Source organism: Nerophis lumbriciformis, linkage group LG04 (genome assembly GCF_033978685.3).
Source record: "Nerophis lumbriciformis linkage group LG04, RoL_Nlum_v2.1, whole genome shotgun sequence".
Taxonomy (NCBI): Eukaryota; Metazoa; Chordata; class Actinopteri; order Syngnathiformes; family Syngnathidae; genus Nerophis; species Nerophis lumbriciformis.
The window spans coordinates 13,125,001-13,146,105 of NC_084551.2; the positions used below are offsets into that span (position 1 = coordinate 13,125,001).

General features: G+C 39.6%; 1 protein-coding gene across 2 annotated transcripts in view; it reads left to right on the forward strand.

The window, feature by feature from the left end:
• Nucleotides 1–18,234, forward strand: part of dpys (dihydropyrimidinase) — a 19,159-nt gene extending 925 nt beyond the window's left edge. For both annotated transcript variants that reach the window (XM_061949122.2, XM_061949131.2), the window contains exons 3-10: nucleotides 1,685–1,843; nucleotides 5,695–5,874; nucleotides 6,110–6,299; nucleotides 7,844–8,000; nucleotides 8,148–8,289; nucleotides 11,421–11,563; nucleotides 15,526–15,733; nucleotides 17,883–18,234. In XM_061949122.2, the coding sequence (XP_061805106.2) occupies nucleotides 1,685–1,843; nucleotides 5,695–5,874; nucleotides 6,110–6,299; nucleotides 7,844–8,000; nucleotides 8,148–8,289; nucleotides 11,421–11,563; nucleotides 15,526–15,733; nucleotides 17,883–17,942 (1,239 nt within the window). In that variant the 3' untranslated portion in view covers nucleotides 17,943–18,234. The remainder of the gene's footprint in view (nucleotides 1–1,684; nucleotides 1,844–5,694; nucleotides 5,875–6,109; nucleotides 6,300–7,843; nucleotides 8,001–8,147; nucleotides 8,290–11,420; nucleotides 11,564–15,525; nucleotides 15,734–17,882) is intronic.
• Nucleotides 18,235–21,105: the final 2,871 nt, after the last annotated feature.

Genomic DNA, 21,105 nt, shown 5'->3' on the forward strand with positions numbered 1-21,105 from the left:
TACATTGTTATGTATTATCTGCCAAAGTTGTTAACGTGCCCAGAATTCAATTGCAATTTGAAAGTTTTATGCCACCACTCGTTTTATTGTTGTATTAACTTGTTTCACAGTTGTATAACCCCTTTAGGATAAAATTATCCCCAGACTTGGAGGATGTCCACTCAGTCGTTTAATTTTGTACAAAAAAAAAACAGATAACAGAAACCTATAGTCATTTTCAAATGACAACTCTCTGGCTTTAAGAAACACTAAAATAAATCAAGAAAATAAATGGTGGTAGTCCGTAACGGTTTCATTTCCAGATCAATCATAGTGCAAAATTTATGGAATCAGCCTGTAAATCTTTCCAAAGCTAAGCTTAAATCTGTTCATTAGTCTACAGTTAAAAATAAGTGTTCACACCTTGGAACATGTGAATTGACATGAATCATGAGATGTCAATTGAAACTTGAGGATTACTAAACTTCTTCAAACATCAAGCAGTGCTGCAAAATATGTTGATTGTTTTAGTCAGCGGTGTCTAAAATATGGACCAAGTACAAACAGTCTAGCTGTGGCTACAAATGTAGCTTACCACCACCAGGTGTGAATGGATGATGGGGTCCCACTTCTCTGTGAGCGCTTTGAGTATCTAATAATAGAAAAGCGCGATATAAAATCTAATCCATTATTATTATTATTATTAAACAACATGGAAAGGATGTGAAAGGCAAGCATACTGTCATGACTTGGTCCTGGGTGTTTGCTTTTCCGGGATGCAACAGAAAGTTGGCTCGGGCGAGACGGGAATGTAAGTACATCATTTTATTTTTATAATTACTAAAACAAAAAGAAGTAAACAAAAGGCGCGCACAATGGCGGAGAACAAATTATGAAACCAAAAAGACTATAAACATGAAACAAAAACTTACTTTGGCATGGGACATGAAGCATGATCTAAGAGGATGAAGAGTGTGTAGAGCATAATTGTGGGATGTCGTCAGAACGACAAACTGAAAACAATGAACTTAAATACTATAGACATGATTAACGAAAACAGGTGCGTGACTCAAAACGTGAAACAGGTGCGTGACGTGACAGGTGAAAACTAATGGTTGCTATGGTGACAAAACAAAAGTGCACAAAAAGTCCAAAAACAAAACAAAAACATGATCACACAGACATGACACATACTGGCAGAACAAGACAAAACAAGACAGAAAACTTAAAGCAATATGTCTTGAAAACAGAAAATGCACAGCGAAACAAATGAGCGGAAACTGGAGTCACCGTCTGGCACTGAACAGAAACCGCCTAAAGGAAATGGGATTTAAATACAGAAAAGCTAAATGAAAGCCGTCATTAACAGCTAAATAAAATGAAATCAAGGTTCCAATGGGCTAAGGAAAAGCAATCGTGAACATGGATGACTGGATGAAAGTCATATTCAGTGATGAATCCCACATCTGCATTGGGCCAGGTGGTGATGCTGGAACTTTTGTTCAGTGTCGTTCCACAACCTCTGATCTGGAGGTCAGTTTTACACAATGAAACCATCACAATGATGTGGTTTTTACAGAACAAAGATGTATGTACTGATACGGTAATCATCCACACTGAATAGTAAATAGTTGTCGTCAACATGCTGGTGTGACAAAATCTCTGACCGGTTAATCTTCTACTACCGACCTATGTGTTTCTTCAGGCTGCCCTGGCAGGGGGCACCACCATGATCATGGACTTTGTCATCCCACACAAAGGCAAGTCTCTCCTGGAGGCCTACGATCGTTGGCGCGAGACAGCGGACAGCAAAGTGTGCTGTGACTACTCGCTGCATGTGGCAGTCACGTGGTGGAATGACCAGGTGAAGAGAGTCGCCACACAACACTACGCATTATAAGATAATGTAGTTTGGTACTGCATATGTGTATGTTACTTAGAGTATTGTCCATTTCCATTTGCCACAAATATATAACCATGTTGGCAATTTTGCCTTTTTTAAGCTAGACTTCACATAAAGAAAAGTTCCAAAAGCAGGAATGCAAAAATACATTTATTTTCTAAAAAAATTTGTAGCGGTACAATGGGTTGTCAAACTAATTTTTGTTGTGGGCCACATTGCTTTAGGGCTGCCCTCAATGGGCCACTTGTAACTGTAAAACCATGTACATCAGGGGTGCTCACACTTTTTCTGCAGGCGAGCTACTTTTCAATTGATCAAGTCGTGGGGATCTACCTCATTCATATATATAATTTATATTTACTTATTTATGAAATATATGTTTTTGTTAATAAGTTAAAGGTGTTTAATGATAATGCAAGCATGTTTAACACATATAGTTAATATTGTTAATAAATTAAAGGTGTTTAATGATAATGCAATAATGTTTAACACATAGTTAATATTGTTAATAAATTAAAGGTGTTTAATGATCATACAAGAATGTTTAATACATATAGTTAATTTGTTAATAAATTAAAGGTGTTTAATGATAATACAAGTATGTTTAATACATATAGTTAATATTGTTAACAAGTTAAAGGTGTTTAATGATAATGCAAGCATGTTTAACACATATAGTTAATATTGTTAATAAATTAAAGGTGTTTAATGATAATGCAATCATGTTTAACACATAGTTAACATTGTTAATAATTAAAGGTGTTTAATGATCATACAAGAATGTTTAATACATATAGTTAATATTGTTAATAAATTAAAGGTGTTTAATGATAATACAAGTATGATTAATACATATAGTTAATATTGTTAACAAGTTAAAGGTGTTTAATGATAATGCAAGCATGTTTAACACATATAGTTAATAAATTAAAGGTGTTTAATGATAATGCAATCATGTTTAACACATAGTTAATATTGTTAATAATTAAAGGTGTTTAATGATCATACAAGAATGTTTAATACATATAGTTAATATTGTTAATAAATTAAAGGTGTTTAATGACAATACAAGTATGATTAATACATATAGTTAATATTGTTAACAAGTTAAAGGTGTTTAATGATAATGCAAGCATGTTTAACACATATAGTTAATAAATTAAAGGTGTTTAATGATAATGCAATCATGTTTAACACATAGTTAATATTGTTAATAAATTAAAGGTGTTTAATGATCATACAAGAATGTTTAATACATATAGTTAATATTGTTAGTAAATTAAAGGTGTTTAATGATAATACAAGTATGTTTAATACATATAGTTAATATTGTTAACAAGTTAAAGGTGTTTAATACATATAGTTAATATTAATAAGTTATAGGTGTTTAAAGATAATACAAGCATGTTTAACACATATAGTTAATATTGTTAACAAGTTAAAGGTGTTTAATGATAATACAAGCATGTTTAACACATATAGTTAATATTGTTAATAAGTTAAAGGTGTTTAAAGGTAATGCAAGCATGTTTAACACATATAGTTAATATTGTTAACAAGTTAAGGTGTTTAAAGATAATACAGGCATGTTTAACACATATAGATTCCTTTCTTTCATGAAGACAAGAATAGAAGTTGGTGTATTACCTGATTCTGATGACTTGCATTGATTGGAATCAGACAGTGGTGCTAAAAACGTCCGCATTTTCGAATGGAGGAGAAAAAGGTCCTCCTTTCTGTCCAATACCACATGAAAGTGGTTGGTTTTTGGCATCTTATTTGTCCAGCTTCCGTACTCCTTTGTATACACTATACAAGAAATACATTGTCGGCAAACTCCGTAGCTTGCTAGCTTGTGCACGCCAGCTTTCTGAGACTCTTGTTTTGTTAGCGCAACTGTGCAACTGTGCAGTCGGTCTCTGGAGTTTTGACGACAGGTACGGCGCCAGAGTCTGTTGAAATAAAGTATTTCTCGCCTTCCAGTCGGTAATTTTAATGAGCTGGCAGCAGCCAGCGTCATCTCAGAAGACCCTCGGGTGCCGTGAATGCCAATCAAGTGACGAAAGTGACGTCATAGTGAAGATTTATGATCGCTCATTTTTAGGACTATTTTTTTAATGCCTGGCTGGTGATCGACTGACACACCCTCCGAGATCGACCGGTAGCTCGCGATCGACGTAATGAGCACCCCTGATGTACATGTATAATCGCCACATATTACACAATTTTAAATTGATTATCATTGTAGGAACCTAAATGCTATTTAAGTTAATTTACATTTTATGGAAGGTACTTTATGTTTATTCAGCCAAAAGGGGACTATTTACTTTATTTGAATTACACGAACATGTATATATCGCATGCTTAGAGTAATTATAAGGTACACTTTATTTGTAATTATTACATTTGTGTGAATAATTTGATGACATACTACTTTATACTGCTTTAATACAGTGAAGAATATATAACTGTTTGATTGCATTTATGGCGGAAGGATCTGTGTGGTAATTAGGTTCGGACACAGTGTATTATGGGTTATGGCAGTCAGGTATGGTGGAATCGAGCCACACAGTTTTTTGACCTTACTCTTACTTTTTCTTAATCTTTCTTATTGTAACGCACTCGCTTTATTTTGCGATACATTTTTGGTAACACTTTAGTATGGGGAACATAATCACCATTAATTAGTTGCTTATTAACAGGTTAGGGTTGGGGTTAGAGTTAAGACTAACTAAGACTCTTAGTTAATGGCTTACTGGTTGTATACTAAGACCATGCAGAATAAGGCATTGAGTACTTAATAAGGCATTAATAAGTACTTAATAATGACTAATTAAGAGCCACTATGTTACTAATTTGTATGTTAATAAGCAACTAATTAATGGTCAATAATGCAGCTGTGATAGGCTCCAGCACCCCCCGCGACTTTAAAAGGGACAAGCGGTAGAAAATGGATGGATGGATGGATGTTCCCCATACTAAAGTGTTACCACAGTTTTTTCCCCACGTCGTTATTGTTTGACGTTTTGGAATAATTAAGTTCACAAGTAAACGATACACAAAACAAAGATGAGCGTCTGGACTTTTTTGTTGTTGTTGTTGCAGCAAGCGGGAGCAGGAGAAAGTAGAAGAGCGTCAAGCTAAGGCTTCATTAGGAAACTACAATCATATTTCATACCAACAAACTGATGGAAACATTGCTTTCCAATCAGAAGTCAAGGTGACAAGTAAATATTTAATACATAATAAAATGCTTGGAATAACTAATTGCAGCAATTAGTATTGAGTTAAGAAGAACTGAAGTTGCATGCAGTGTGTATTTTTTTCTCTCAAAATGCCTTATTGACAAACATTACCAGATTTTTATGGGACCACATAAAAGCAGTTGGTGGGCCAGATGTGGCCCCCCGAGTTTGAGTTTGACACCTGCATTACATTTGAGCGTATTTTCACCTGAATAGAGTAATTTTAGCATTATGGAACTGACCCAAAAATCATGTATGTTCGCCAACCTCTATGAACCAGGAAGTAGGGAAGGCATCTTTTCGCATTCGTGCCTTATACCTTTATAAAAAGAATATAATTGTGACTTTTGCACAGAACAGTTTTGTTGTTCATTATTTCCCTACAGTATGTAAGAATAATGTTAATGCTTTGAAATGAGAAGTGTGTTTAAAAAACACATCTACAGTAAATATTAGCATTTTTTTTTGAAGAAGAAGAAGTTAAGTTTGCTTTAAAAAACAGTGTCCATGCTAATAAAATATGCGTTTTAATATCCTCTCCTGTGTTCCTATATTTTTGCTACTCAGGTCAAGAACGAAATGGAGATTCTGGCCAAAGAGAGGGGAGTGAATTCTTTCAAGATGTTTATGGCCTATAAAGACATGTTAATGCTGCAAGACTCTGAGCTCTACGCAGCCTTCTCCCGGTGTAAGACCATTGGAGCAATTGCTCAAGTCCATGCTGAGAATGGAGACCTCATTGCTGAGGTTGGTGGGATTTAAGTACAGGCAACAGTAAACTGGTAAAAGACCACTAGGAGGCAGCAGATCTTTAAAATATATAATAGTGGCTTCTGTTTCAAGGCTTTATAGAAGTGCATGTTTTTTGGTCAAAAATATTATTTTCCCATTAATAATATTTCATCTGTTTTACATGGTGGTTTAATTTAACCACAGCCATTGTAATATTTATCCCTTTCTGTCCTCCATTGGGACTCATCAGGGGGCCAAGAAGATGCTGTCGATGGGCATCACAGGGCCTGAGGGTCACGAATTGTGTCGGCCAGAGGAGGTGGAGGCAGAGGCCACCCAGAGAGCCATCACCATTGCCAGTGCTGTCAATTGCCCTCTTTATGTAGTCCATGTCATGAGCAAATCTGCTGCCAAAGTGGTGTCCGATGCACGCAGAAATGGTGGGTGAGAGACGCATACAAACGTTTGTCGTTTAGTTGAGTCATACTAGAATAAGTCCAAAAACAGTATGATAAAGTTTACTATAAGTGTTTTTTTAATCTCTTAAAGGGGAACATTATCACAATTTCAGAAGGGTTAAAACCATTAAAAATCAGTTCCCAGTGGCTTATTTTATTTTTCGAAGTTTTTTTCAAAATTTTACCCATCACGCAATATCCCTAAAAAAAAGCTTCAAAGTGCCTGATTTTAACCATCGTTATATACACCCGTCCATTTTCCTGTGACGTCACACAGTGATGCCAATACAAACAAACATGGCGGATAAAACAGCAAGATATAGCGACATTAGCTCGGATTCAGACTCGGATTTCAGCGGCTTAAGCGATTCAACAGATGACGCATGTATTTAAACGGATGGTTGTAGTGTGGAGGCAGGTAGCGAAAACGAAATTGAAGAAGAAACCGTATGAAAGCGAAACCGACGAAAACGACACGACAGCCAGCGACACGGGAGAAAGCGAGGACGAATTCGGCGATCGCCTTCTAACCAACGATTGGTATGTGTTTGTTTGGCATTAAAGGAAACTAACAACTATGAACTAGGTTTACAGCATATGAAATACATTTGGCAACAACATGCACTTTGAGAGTGCAGACAGCCCATTTCAGGCGCGCTAAGAACATATATTTTTCCACGATTTCAGCACTCAGGTTAACCATACCTAAATAGACACAAAATACTGCATTACACAAGACTACTCGAATGATTGAAAAAAATAAATGTTTTTAAGCTAAATTATTGGTAAACACAGTTTATGTATAATAATTTACGTAAAACCGTGAGTAATGAATAAAGTTTTAATTAATTAATATATTCTGTAGACATACTCTCATCCGCTCTCTTTTCCTGAAAGCTGATCTGTCCAGTTTTGGAGTTGATGTCAGCAGGCCAGGGAAGCTAGGGTCGATATTCTTCTCTTGATCATCTTCGGTGGCATAAGGGACGGTGTGAGCCAAGACATCCAGGGGGTTTAGCTCGCTCGTCTGCGGGAACAAACTGCCGCCATTGCTTGCCGTGCTACCGAGGTCCGTTGTCCCTGAATAGCTCACACACTCCGGCAGATTCAATGGGGGTCTAGCGGCAGATTTCTTTGACTTTATCGTTGGAAATGCATCTGCTTTGGGTGTCGCAGGATATCCACACATTCTTGCCATCTCTGTCGTAGCATAGCTTTTGTGGGTAAAGTGTGCGGAACAAACGACTGACCATTTCGTCGGCTTTCCCCACAGCCTCGTATTTTCAACAAATTTCGTCCAATTTCTTGCCACTTTCGCATCTTTGGGCCACTGGTGCAACTTGAATCCGTCCCTGTTCGTGTTGTTACACCCTCCGACAACACACCGATGAAAGGCGTTTAATTTGCCAAAATTCACCCATTTAGAGTTCGGAAATCGGTTAAAAAAATATATGGTCTTTTTTCTGCAACATCAAGGTATATATTGACGCTTACATAGGTCTGGTGATAATGTTCCTCTTTAACAGGGCGAGTGGTGTTTGGGGAGCCTATTGCAGCTGGACTCGGTACGGATGGGACTCACTACTGGCATAAGGACTGGGCCCATGCTGCTTCCTTTGTCATGGGTCCCCCACTTAGACCTGACCCCAGCACCCCTGGGTACCTTATGGACTTGCTGGCCAAGTAGGTGGAGCATAAGAGAGTAGAAGATGTGTCAACGTGAGGGAGAGAATGGCATGGCAGTGTGACATGCTTGGATTCACAATAACCTCATTCAGTATTTGGTATTGTTATTCTGTCATTCATTCGTACATTTGTCCACTAAATCAGTGACGATCTCAGTGTGACGGGGACCGACAACTGCACATTCTCCGTCTGCCAGAAGGCTCTCGGAAAAGACGACTTCACCAAGATCCCGAACGGCGTAAACGGCGTGGAAGACAGGATGTCTGTCATTTGGGAGAAGGGAGTGGTATGTCACAATCACACACTTAGACACACACATACAGGGCATGATGGTTTGCAGGTTTTTAAAATGCATTCTAACTTGTAAATAAACGTCAATAAAAGTCAGCTTACAGTGGAGCCTGGGGGAGGTCCTCTAATCCGCCCCTAAAACCCAATAAAAAAAACACCCAAAGCGCGCCAACAATACTCCATTTACATTTCCTGACTGGAATATTAACCAAGTATTAGTGATATTGTTATAATAAGAGCTAAGGTAGACAAACTATAGTGGCGCCGTGATCACAAGCTTGCGTGCCAATGTTGACATGATCGAATGATCAGCTGCTTTATCATTTCCTTGCTCGTCAAACTTTATTCTTGATTCTAAATCATGCCTCTCATCTGGATAGTAGTAGAACAAGGATGTATTCCGAGAAGTTGGTACACTTTGACAGCCAATTTAGACTCAGAAAGGGCGAGAACGACACGAAAAGACGCTTGGTTACACCCACATGTTTTTCGCAAGGATTATGAGTCATTCTTCCTGTAAATGGGAATATCTGAACATCCTAGCAGCCGGCATCCTAATGATAGCAGAACTTGCACGGTAAGTGATGTTTTATTATGTTTGTTGGCTCTCACAAAGTCTGCAGTGAGTAATAATCAGTGATGTTGTTAAAAATAAAGCAAACGTTGTAAAGAGTTTTTTAAATGAATGCGCCGCGCATACTTAAAATGAGCAAAATACGTAAATATGAAATGTTATTATAAATGTGCCTGTTACTACATTACATATATACTTACATCAAGTTTATAAAACCTTAATGGAGGTGTCTAATTTAGTGCATGGAATCGTAGTGAGTCTTGGTAAATCACAATTTTTTAAAGGCTTTATAGGCAAATTAGAGCAGCTCCCATAGGCTCTATTGCAGGGGTCTCAAATTCAATTTACCTGGGGGCCACTGGATGCAGAAACTGGGTGAAGCTGGGCCGCAAGAAAAGATTTCTTAAAAAAATCTAACATGCACTTTTTAATTAATTCACCTTCTTTGAATGGCTATCCGCCCTAGCAACATACTTGCCAACCCTCCCGATTTTTCCGGGAGACTCCCGAATTTCAGTGCCCCTCTCGACATTCTCCCGGGGCAACCATTCCCCCGAATTTGTCCCGATTTTCACCCGGACAATAATATTAAGGGCGTGCTGTGATAGCACTGCCTTTAACTTCCTCTACAACCTCTACAACCTGTCGTCGCGTCCGCTTTTTCACCATACAAACAGCGTGCCAGCCCAGTCACATGTTGTATGAGGCTTCTCCAGACACACATACAGTAAGTGAATGCCATACATACTTGGTCAACAGTGAGTCAACAGCCATACCTGTCACACTGAGGGTGGCCGTATAAACAACTTTATCACTGTTACAAATATGCGCCACACTGTGAACCCACACCAAGCAAGAATGACAAACATTTCGGGAGAACATCCGCACCGTAACCCAACATAAACACAACAGAACAAATACCCAGAACACCTTGCAGCCCTAACTCGTCCGGGCTGCAATATACACCCCCGCTACCACCTAACCCCGCCCACCTCAACCGACGCACGGAGGAGGGGGGGGTTAATGTAAAAAAAAAAGTAAGCAATCGATTGCAACATACTGGAAAGTCCATCCATCCATTTTCTATACCCCTTGTCCTCACTAGGGTCGCACATAACCTGGAGTTGATCCTAGCTGTATTTACATTTATGGACAATTTAGTCTCTAGTTAATCAAACACGGGTGATTTGGGAGCAAGACGGGGAAAACCAACGCACTCATACAGGGGGAACATGCAAACTAAGGCAGTGATTGTCAAATTGCGGAACGCGTCCATTGAGTGGTACGCCACAGAAGTCCGTAATAATGTACTGTATATGGAGTATCACTGTTGATCTTTGTGCATTGTGTGTAATGTTACATTGGCCAAAACTATTAAATACACCTGTTAAATACAACCTCTGGCATATTTTTAATGAATACTTAGGCTGTATCGATCCGTTGTGGTGAAGAAGGAGCTGAGCCGGAAGGCAAAGCTCTCAATTTACCGGTCGATCTACGTTCCCATCCTCACCTATGGTCATGAGCTTTGGGTTATGACCGAAAGGACAAGATCACGGGTACAAGCGGCCGAAATGAGTTTCCTCCGCCGGGTGGCGGGGCTCTCCCTTAGAGATAGGGTGAGAAGCTCTGCCATCCGGGGGGGGGGCTCAAAGTAAAGCCGCTGCTCCTCCACATCGAGAGGAGCCAGATGAGGTGGTTCGGGCATCTGGTCAGGATGCCACCCGAACGCCTCCCTAGGGAGGTGTTTAGGGCACGTCCGACCGGTAGGAGGCCGCAGGGAAGACCCAGGACAGGTTGGGAAGACTATGTCTCTCGGCTGGCCTGGGAACGCCTCGGGGTCCCACAGGAAGAGCTGGATGAAGTGGCTGGGGAGAAGGAAGTCTGGGCTTCCCTGCTTAGGCTGCTGCCCCCGCGACCCGACCTCGGATAAGCGGAAGAAGATGGATGGATGGATGGATGGATACTTAGGCTTACCACGCTACTGTATTTTAATGTTGGTCATTATGGTGGTACTATAGATATACTATAGAGCCAAACGTTTTCTGAGGTGGTACTTGGTGAAAATGTTATAAAACCACTGTTCTAAGAGATTCAAACACTTTTCTGTTGACGGTGAGGTCGAATTGCAAACCACTAAGTCACCATGCAACTTGGCAAATATGGTGTTTTTTTGTTTGGGTTAATCATTTCATAAAACTCCAATACATACTTGCTGTCATTTAGTTGCATATTGGAATGTATGAAAAATGAAGATGTCAGCATCCTCTATAGCCTTACATGTGTATTTATTTGTATTATTAAATTACCGCTATATAAATAATAGATGTTCAATCCTATCCTCCTACAGTATATACAGTAACAGAAATGGTGGCAATCACTGATGCAAATGCAAAAGTGATGGCTGTGCTTTTTCTCAGCACAGATTTACTGCGTAGTGCTTTCAAATCTCTCGTTGCCTCACGTCTGGCCAAGTCTGCTAATTGTGCATTGTGCCATCAGCTGAGCTCTCTCACTAAAACAGGCTTATTTGTGCATTTCCATCTTCCCAGCATAGTGGTAAAATGGATGAGAATCGATTCGTAGCCGTCACCAGCAGCAACGCAGCAAAAATCTTCAACTTCTACCCGCAGAAAGGCCGCATCGCCAAGAACTCGGATGCTGACGTGGTTATTTGGGATCCCAAGTTGTCGAGGTGAGGAGCCTGCTCTAGCCATTCAGCACTTGCGGAGAAAATGTCATCTCAGTTCAGCCTAAACTACAAAGGACATTATGAAACGTATACATAGATTTTCATGTTTTAATGAATATTCATAGGCCATACTGTATATAAAGAATCATATGGCTTATCTTTTAGTGTCAAACTCCAAGGCCGGGGGGCAGATTTGGCCCGCCACATCATTTTATATGGTCGGCAAACGCCTGGAAATAAAATCCTGTGTTTGTTCTTTCCATCTTGACAAAATAAAAATGCATGTGCTACATGCAATTGCTATCTTTAAAATGTTGTGTTATATAACGATGCAACATTTTTTTTTTTTTTAATAATTGTATTTTTTTTTTTTTTGGGTAAAATAAAATAAATACATAAATATCTGCTTGACAAGCAAGTTATCCATCAAATTGTATCTTTTTATTATGAAATTCATAGGCAATTGTGTAATGTCATGACGCGATTATACATTTCTATTCATATACTGTATATTCATTTGGAGCGCAGCCATAGCCGCAATGAGTTTAACACCCCTTGATTTATATAAACACGTTTCAATATGAGGCTAAGTAGTTCCACAAAATACACTTTTTAATACATTAACCTACATATTGCGCACTAAAATAACTACGGTGGATCTACAATATATCTTATGCATAATATAATGGTAAATGGGTTATACTTGTATAGCGCCTCAAAGCTATATATATATATATATATATATATATTATATATATATATAAAATATACATACTGTACATAGTATACATATATACATACTGCTACTGTAATTTAATGTTGGTCATTACGGTGCTACTTGGAGAGCCAAGTTTTTTCTGAGGTGGTACTTAGTAAAAGAAGTTTGAGAACACACACACACACACACACACATACACATGCAGATGTATATATATATATATATACACACACACACTTTACACACACATACACATGCAGATGTATATATATATATATATACACACACACACTTATATTTTACATATACATATATATACACATACACACACACACATACATATACATATATATACACACATATATATATATATATATATACACACACATATACACACATATATATATATATATACACACATATACATACATACATACATATATATATATATATATATATACACACGCATATATATGCATGTGTTCTCAAACCTCTTTTACCAAGTACCACCTCAGAAAAAAACTTGGCTCTCCAAGTACCACCATAATGACCAACATTAAAATACAGTAGCGTAGTAGGCCTAAGTACTTATTAAAAACAAGGCAGAGGTTTTATTAAACAAGTTTAAATAATATCTGTGGCCACATTACACACAGTTCGAACAGTAATACTGTTTGAATGAACTTTGATTGATTAATGATCGATTTAATATTTCATTCAGTGATTCTTTGAAGTACCACTAAATGGAGCCCGCTTACCAATAGTGGCAGAGAGAGAGAGTATGGACAACTCGGTTTCAGAGTTGGTCATGGACATGGCGCCCTGAGGGGCTTTTGACTAATAATTTGAGAGATTGTCTGGCCATACTCTCTCGGATTGGTCAAAAACCCCTCAGATGACTATAGGGCACCATGTTTAGGACAATCTCTGAAACCGAATTGTCCATACTCTCTCTATACACGGCTCTGCCACTAGAGGTACACTTATCACAGTTTAAGAATCACTGATCCATTGTATATGCACCAATACAAACAAGTTGTAGCGTCATCATCCAAGCAAGGCTATTTATGATCCACGAGGCCATTGACTGAGCTTCCTCTAGTTATGCAACTCTTTGTAGCCTCTGGTGCCGGATGTTATGGAGCAAAGCTTCCACAGAAAACAATTAATTAGGCAGTTTTACAGATGAATTAATTGCCGCAATTAAACATGAGACATTTACGCTTGAAAGCAAACAGTATGTCAGTAGATAGCTCGCAAGATACATAGATAGCTGGATGGATGGATGGACGGATAAACAGATTTCAGATGTATTTTACAAAAAACGGAACTGCAGTAATAACTGTTATATTGACTGACAGGAAGTTACACTGGGTCAGAATAAGTTATTCAATTCACTTTAGTGCTTAGCGAACTCCCTGAGGGACTCAGCCCAGATTCTCTTGCAAGTAATACAAAGTAGAACAGTGTTTGAGGTTACATAAACAAGAGTGCACCACAAACCACACGCGACTGTCCGTGTGCCTTCCATGGCATAGACAAGTGTTTGAAAACACCACTTTTGCTGGGATTGGCTTTTTTTAAACAAAAGACAATCCCAAAAAGGTAGATTCATTACGACATTTCCTGATGGTTTCATATTGAGACTTCTTTAATATCAATGGGTTACACTAAAAGCGAATACTCAGAGACCAGCATATACCATTAATTATATGTGTATATAAAATCAGAGGATGTCCACGCCAAACTTCCCCTCGCTTGATGCTAACGTTAGCCTCTTCAAAAAGGTGTAAGTATTATTTCTCTACCGTTAAAACTCACTGGACAAGGTGGACATGAAGCCAAAAAAGTGCAAAAATCACTGTTTATGATTATTACTTGTTCTTTTTTTCTTGTTTTGAACAAAGCCAGCCCAGTCTACCAAGTCTTATTCCTTCCTTGTGTTAAACATACTTGGCGAATAAAGCTGATTCTGATATTACATCATCAATCTATCAAAATATCTTTGTTATTTACGTGCCAATCTATGTAGGACTTCTCGTGCATTGAACAATGTATTTTGATGTTTTTTTCGAGATACTCCATCCATCCATCCATTTAAAGTTAAAGTTAAAGTTAAAGTACCAATGATTGTCACACACACACTAGGTGTGGCGAAATTATTCTCTGCATTTGACCCATCACCCTTGATCACCCCCTGGGAGGTGAGGGGAGCAGTGGGCAGCAGCGGTGGCTGCGCCCGGGAATCATTTTGGTGATTTAACCCCCAATTCCAACCCTTGATGCTGAGTGCCAAGCAGGGAGGTAATGGGTCCCATTTTTATAGTCTTTGGTATGACTCGGCCGGGATTTGAACTCCCAACCTACCGATCTCAGGACGGACACTCTAACCACTAGGCCACTGAGTAGGTCCCTTTGGGGTCGCGGGGGGCGCTGGAGCCTATCTCAGCTACAATCGGGCGGAAGGCGGGGTACACCCTGGATACTGTAAGGCTCAAAAGGCTCAAAATGTCTTACACCACCAAAATATGAAGATAATCTTTTCCATCAGTAGGATTAATCCAAAAGAGGCCATGCAAACAGTATGCTGACTTAAACGTGATTTATTTAGGTAAATACTTCATGTACACGACTTCTCTGAAGTGATTCTCAGAGCATTCAATCGATTGCAACTGGACTGTTCTTATTGTCTCAGAAGACGGTTTGACTCTCATGCGAAGAGGCTTCATCAGTTCATGCTCACAGACTTAGATAAGACACCTGTATTCGAAAGGCAAATATTCGTTTTTGTGCAAAAAGACAAAAGTGAAATAGTTTTGCATAGAGCGAAACCATTTGTAGAGGATAAATACTCTACTTTAGAATCTGAGGCAACTGCGATTGATGCAATGCCCTAAAAATACATTGACCCAGATTAATGGGAATATGCACATGCATATCTCTGGAGTGAGTTCCAATCCTTAACAATCCCAGGCAGACTGTGATTAACCAGTGACATGGTTCAAGTGTTTCTAAGAATAAACTCTGCGGTGCATTGCTGTAAACAAATCCAACATTTTTCTTGTTCAAGCTCATCTTTTTGTCATGGCCGACATTCCTATCCACACTTACAGGTTTGGCTGTAACACAATCATAGCAGCTGGAACTGCTCAGATTTAAAAACTCAACACGTAAATGTAAATATGGTGGACGCAGGATTGTTTTTGTGGCTCTGTACAGACCTGTGCTTGGATCTCGGTCATAACAGGAGGATTTCAGCCAAGACACACCACCAGGCTGTGGACTACAACATCTTTGAGGGCATGGAGTGTCACGGTGTGACCGTGATCACCATCTGCAGGGGCAAAGTGGTGTACGAGGACGGAAACCTGAAGGCAACGCCCGGATGGGGCAGATTCATCCACAGAGAACCGTTCTCTGACTTTGTCTATCAACGAGTGAATCAGAGGGACCAGGTCAGTTAAGATTTGCTGGAAGAGAACAATTCGAGCACACCTGGTTAGTAGCAGTGAAGTATGTAGCGGTGGTCTCAGAGTGTAAGCAATCAAGAAAATCACAGTAATGTGTTGTAGTACAATGTGGCGACATATGAATGTGAGGTAGCCATGCCAAGTGACGGGGCTACAAGTTGGGGCTATCACCGCAATATCTAGGCTATAGAGCGTAATAAGTATAAGCCATACCCACCTAATATTTGGACATATTTGATCTTGTACATATATTGGCCGCACAAGTCTATTAGCAGCAGGTTTACACATTGAAATATTTACACAGGCTCTCATGTTCATTCACACATTTACCAGTAGACAGTGCCTGTAACATGGCACAACCAGAGAGGTCATTGAGCGTGGTCTTCGCTCTTCTCCTCTTCGGCGAGCGGCAATCCAGCCCTTCAGGTCCCGCAGTGCTGGTGGATATCCGTTCAGTGCAGAGGTTGTTTCCTTTTGCAATGGCTGGGTCAATCGTCCTCGCCTTTGGTGCTCTGTCGTGTGTATTTGTTTGTTTTGCAATTTGTTATTCTTATAGCCAGACCTGTGTGTTCATTTCCGTACCTGACGGTTTCAGCTACAACTGTTGCTTTCCTTAGAGGTTGTCACGTGATGGTGCTGTGACATATTGACATATCTGGTCAGCTGATTCAAACTGTTTTTGGCGCCGTTTTCCTGCTTGTACTAGCAGGCTGACAGCGCCAACTGCAGTCCGACCTCTTCAGTTTAAATCAGCTGACCAGACACGTCACAGCAACATCACGTGACAACCTCTGAGGAAGGCAACAGTTGTAGCCATGTGTCAGGTACGGAAATAAAACACACAGGTCTGGCTTTAAGAATAACAAATTCCATAATTTTCGAAGACCTAATGAACCTCTTTGGATTATTTATTTGTTTGTTTTCCACAATGAGGGTGAGTCCATAACACGCTAAATGGCTGACTGAATAATTGTGTGAGTGTGTTTGATTTAATGTGAACAATTGCATGGGAAAAAAGTAGCGGCTTACAGTCCGGCAATTACTGAAATGCAGCATTTCAGGCAATAATTAATTTACCAAAAATAAAGTAATTTACGTTGTTCAAGGTGGTACTACAAATAAATGCTGTTAGCTCGGGGTGTTCAAGGTGTGGCCTTGTGGACAATTTTCAGCTCGCAGCTTGTTTATAAATTGGCTTACTTAATCTAAAAATAAAATTTGTTATGAATTAGATTTATTGTAAGGTATCACACTAATTTGTGCCAATGAGATAAAGCTTATAGAGGTTATCACACAGTACATTGACCTACACACACATTTCTGTATCCTATATCTGTGTTAATCATTTCTGTTTCATAATTGTATTTATTGTAGAATTAGCTGCCCGCAAATTGGTTTTTATTCAGTTTTATTGTTTTAACAGCCTCAAACACAATTATTTGTCAAACAAATCCTGCAAACGAGTCAACAGTAAATGTCACAGATGTATTGTGTGCATGAACATTTTCAGAACAAATGTGTTGGTCAGGCCCACCTTCTAGCTGTAGTGCAACCAAAACAATATTGTACAAACCACATACCCACTAGAGGTGGGGGATAAAATACATTTTTAGATGCATCGCAATTCGGACTTGGGCGATAATAAAATCAATTAGTAAATGTCAATTATCGATTTTTTGTAAATAAAATAAATGCAGACGGTTTTAAAGTTTGGCTGACTGCATCGTGCCACGTCACCGAGAGATCCGACTAGCTCCTTTATAATAGGGCACTTATATTCCAGTTTTGCACACATTTCCATTAATTCAAAAATGTGATGGGAATTAGTTTAACTGTTTCTTATTACAAATGCAGCCCTATTATTAAAAGTTGCAAGTGATCAACGCTTATTTAGTGAAAAAAAAAATACATGTAAAACTGCATCAATATATATAAATTGAAGATGCATCAATAATCAATTTGTATTCGAATCATAGCTCCTGAATTGTAATCATAATCAAATCGTGAGGTGCCCAAAGATTCCCAGCTCCAATACCCACTGTCCACAATCTGAGGAGCACGTTGCCTTCGGTCTGTCCTCTGAGTTGTTTTGGATTACACAGAACGTAACCTTTCTGTTTGCTTTGGCCTGCAGGTGGGCCAACCTACAGCTGTGATCAGACAGCCCTATGAAGGAAAAGTCATTTCTCTGTGAACAAGTGAGCCTGCTACATGAAAGCCGCTTTGAATCTCCAGCTGTGCTTGTGCTCATGTGCACGTGCATGAACAAGTCGCCGCTCTCCTGCGTCTGCATTTTATCGAGGTATTCCTGCAAGCCATTTTTACAGGCTATTGTCATTTTAATTATCATATGCAGCAAACATGAGATCAAGGTTAACGTCATGTGGTGACATTGCTATATCTCGCCAAAGTCAGCTTTTATATTTACCAACACAAATATTTGTAACTGTATTGTGTAACTGTTTAAAATAAACATGACAAATAGGGACGGGTGCTGCTTCATGCCTAATAAAGTGCACTGTTGTGTTATCCCAACCACCTTTTGAAAGAACACACCTTAAATCAGGGGTCTCAAACTCAATTTACCTGGGGGCCACTGGATGCAGAAACTGGGTGAGGCTGGGCCGCAAGAAAAGATTTCTTTAAAAAATCTAACATGCACTTTTTAATGAATTCACCTTCTTTGAATGGCTATCCCGCCCTAGCAACATACTTGCCAACCCTCCCGATTTTTCCGGGAGACTCCCGAATTTCAGTGCCCCTCCCGACAATCTCCCGGGGCAACCATTCTCCCGAATTGTCCCGATTTTCACCCGGACAACAATATTAAGGGCGTACCGTGATAGCACTGCCTTTAACATCCACTACAAGCTGTCGTCGCGACCGCTTTTTCACCATACTAACAGCGTGCCGGCCCAGTCCCATGTTGTATGAGGCTTCTGCAGACACACGTAAGTGACTGTGAAACATACTTGATCAACAGCCATTCAGGTCACACTGAGGGTGGCTGTATAAACAACTTTAAGACTGTTACAAATGTGCGCCACACTGTGAACCCACACCAAACAAGAATGACAAACACATTTTGGGAGAACATCCGCACCGTAACACAACATAAACACAACAGAACAAATACCCAGAACACCTTGCAGCCCTAACTCTTCCAGGCTACAATATACACCCCCGCTACCACCAAACCCTGCCCACCTCAACCGACGCACGGAGGGTGGGGGGGTTTGATGTGGGGGTGTATATTGTAGCCCGGAAGAGTTAGGGCTGCATGGGATTCTGGGTATTTGTTCTGTTGTGTTTATGTCGTGTTACGGTGCGGATATTCTCCCGAAATGTGTTTGTCATTCTTGTTTGGTGTGGGTTCACAGTGTGGCGCATATTTGTAACAGTGTTAAACTTGTTTATACAGCCACCCTCAGTGTGTGACCTGTGTGGCTGTTGATCAAGTATGTCTTGCAGTCACTTACGTGTGTGTACAGAAGCCAAATACAACATGTGACTGGGCTGGCACGATGTTTGTACAGGTTGTAGAGGGCGCTAAAGGCAGTGCCATCACGGCACGCCCTTAATATTGTTGTGTTGGTGAAAATCGGCAGACATTCGAGAGAAAGGTTGCCCTGAAATTCGGGAGTCTCCCGGAAAAATCGAGAGGGTTGGCAAGTATGACGCTGTCAAGCGCCATTCATATAAAACTCGCAGGCCGCACTAACATAAAATTTTCATATTAAGGTGCGGGCCGCAAAATAACGTCTCGCTGGCCTTAATTGGCCCGGGGTCCGCGTGTCTGAGACCTCTGCCTTAAATAGAGTGACTTGTGTAACAATAATGAGACTTTTGTTGACCCACCATGACTGTGCATTTGCATCTTCAGCAGCATGGCACATTATCATACCCACTATGCCCATAAATGGCACATAGGTCTGCGGCTGTCGGGGAACATCATGTGGGAGCTTGTTGTCGGACGGCCATGCTGGCGCGGTTTTCTGCCGCAGGGCCAGTCGAGACATAATGTGAGCTTATTAAGTTGCCTCACGGGTCAGTGACGGCGTGTGACTCACAAGGCCTGCTCTTTTTTCAGCTGTACCGCTTCCTTCCTCTTACTGTTGACCGTGGATAGGAAGATGCCACGCTAAGTACAGTTGAAACACATAATATGATTTGCAGAAGTCTTAGCTTTGTTGTTTTGATGACCTTTTCACAGCAGTCAATTTGTCATAGTACAAAATGAAACAAAATGGAAAGACCAAAAAATTTACAGATTTATAAGACAGGAGACAAACAGCAGTTTACGAACTACAGACCTTTTTCCCTAATTCCACAATTTTTCATAATCATTGAAAAAAATGTAACCCAATATATTGGACACATTCTAAATCAAAGTGCAACGCTCGCGGACAATCAATACGGATACAGAGCCAACATCTCAACATCGATGACAATCGAAATATCGGAGGAAAATTACCAATACAATTAATGGTAAATAGTGTACAATGTTTATGGATCTAACAAAATAATTTGACACAATTAATCAAAAACACCTTAATAAACAAATTAAAATGGTATGGCATCAGAGAGCTGGTCTTGAACAGGGTAAGAAGTGAACAAACATGATAACAATTGCTATGCAATTGAAAAGGGGTAGGATTAAATAAACTCTGATTCTTCCTACTCCTTTTGGGACATGTTTTTAATGAGAAACTGGAAATATGTCATGCTCTATATTGTAATTGTATGCATGTTCAATACAAACTAATATCAATACCAAGTGTAATTATGAACCAGGAAGGAGTCTGCTAACCAATGAATAGATTTGACCTATATACACAATTTGCTGTAGAATTGCAACACCACCAAATCTAAGGGTAGTTTAGGACTCAAAATAAACACAATTCAACAAAGTGTACCAAACAAAGAGAAACAAACGATAGTTTAAAACGGATTTAAGGTAAAATCGTGACATAATGGTTCTATGAACGTCAAATATCACTCATACCTAAAATGAAAGGCTGTAAGCGTCCCTGTGCTGTGTAACACCTGTATGCCAATGCGTATAGAGACCATGGAAGTGGAAGAAACGCTGTGCTGCTCACTGCACATGGAAGGGACATCTGTCTTGGATTATGTAAGCGCCCTTCTTGTCCATGCACACATAGAAGCATATACCCGAACGCAGCGCTTCCTCATTTTGGCTTATTAATGCGTGCTCTGTGAATTTCACAATATTTGTTATTTGTATCCCTATTATGTTCTTGTATATAATATCTCTCAATTGTCTACATAGAGTGCATCTACATTTTTCACATTTTGCTATGTTACAGCATTATTTCAAAATGGAATACATTCAT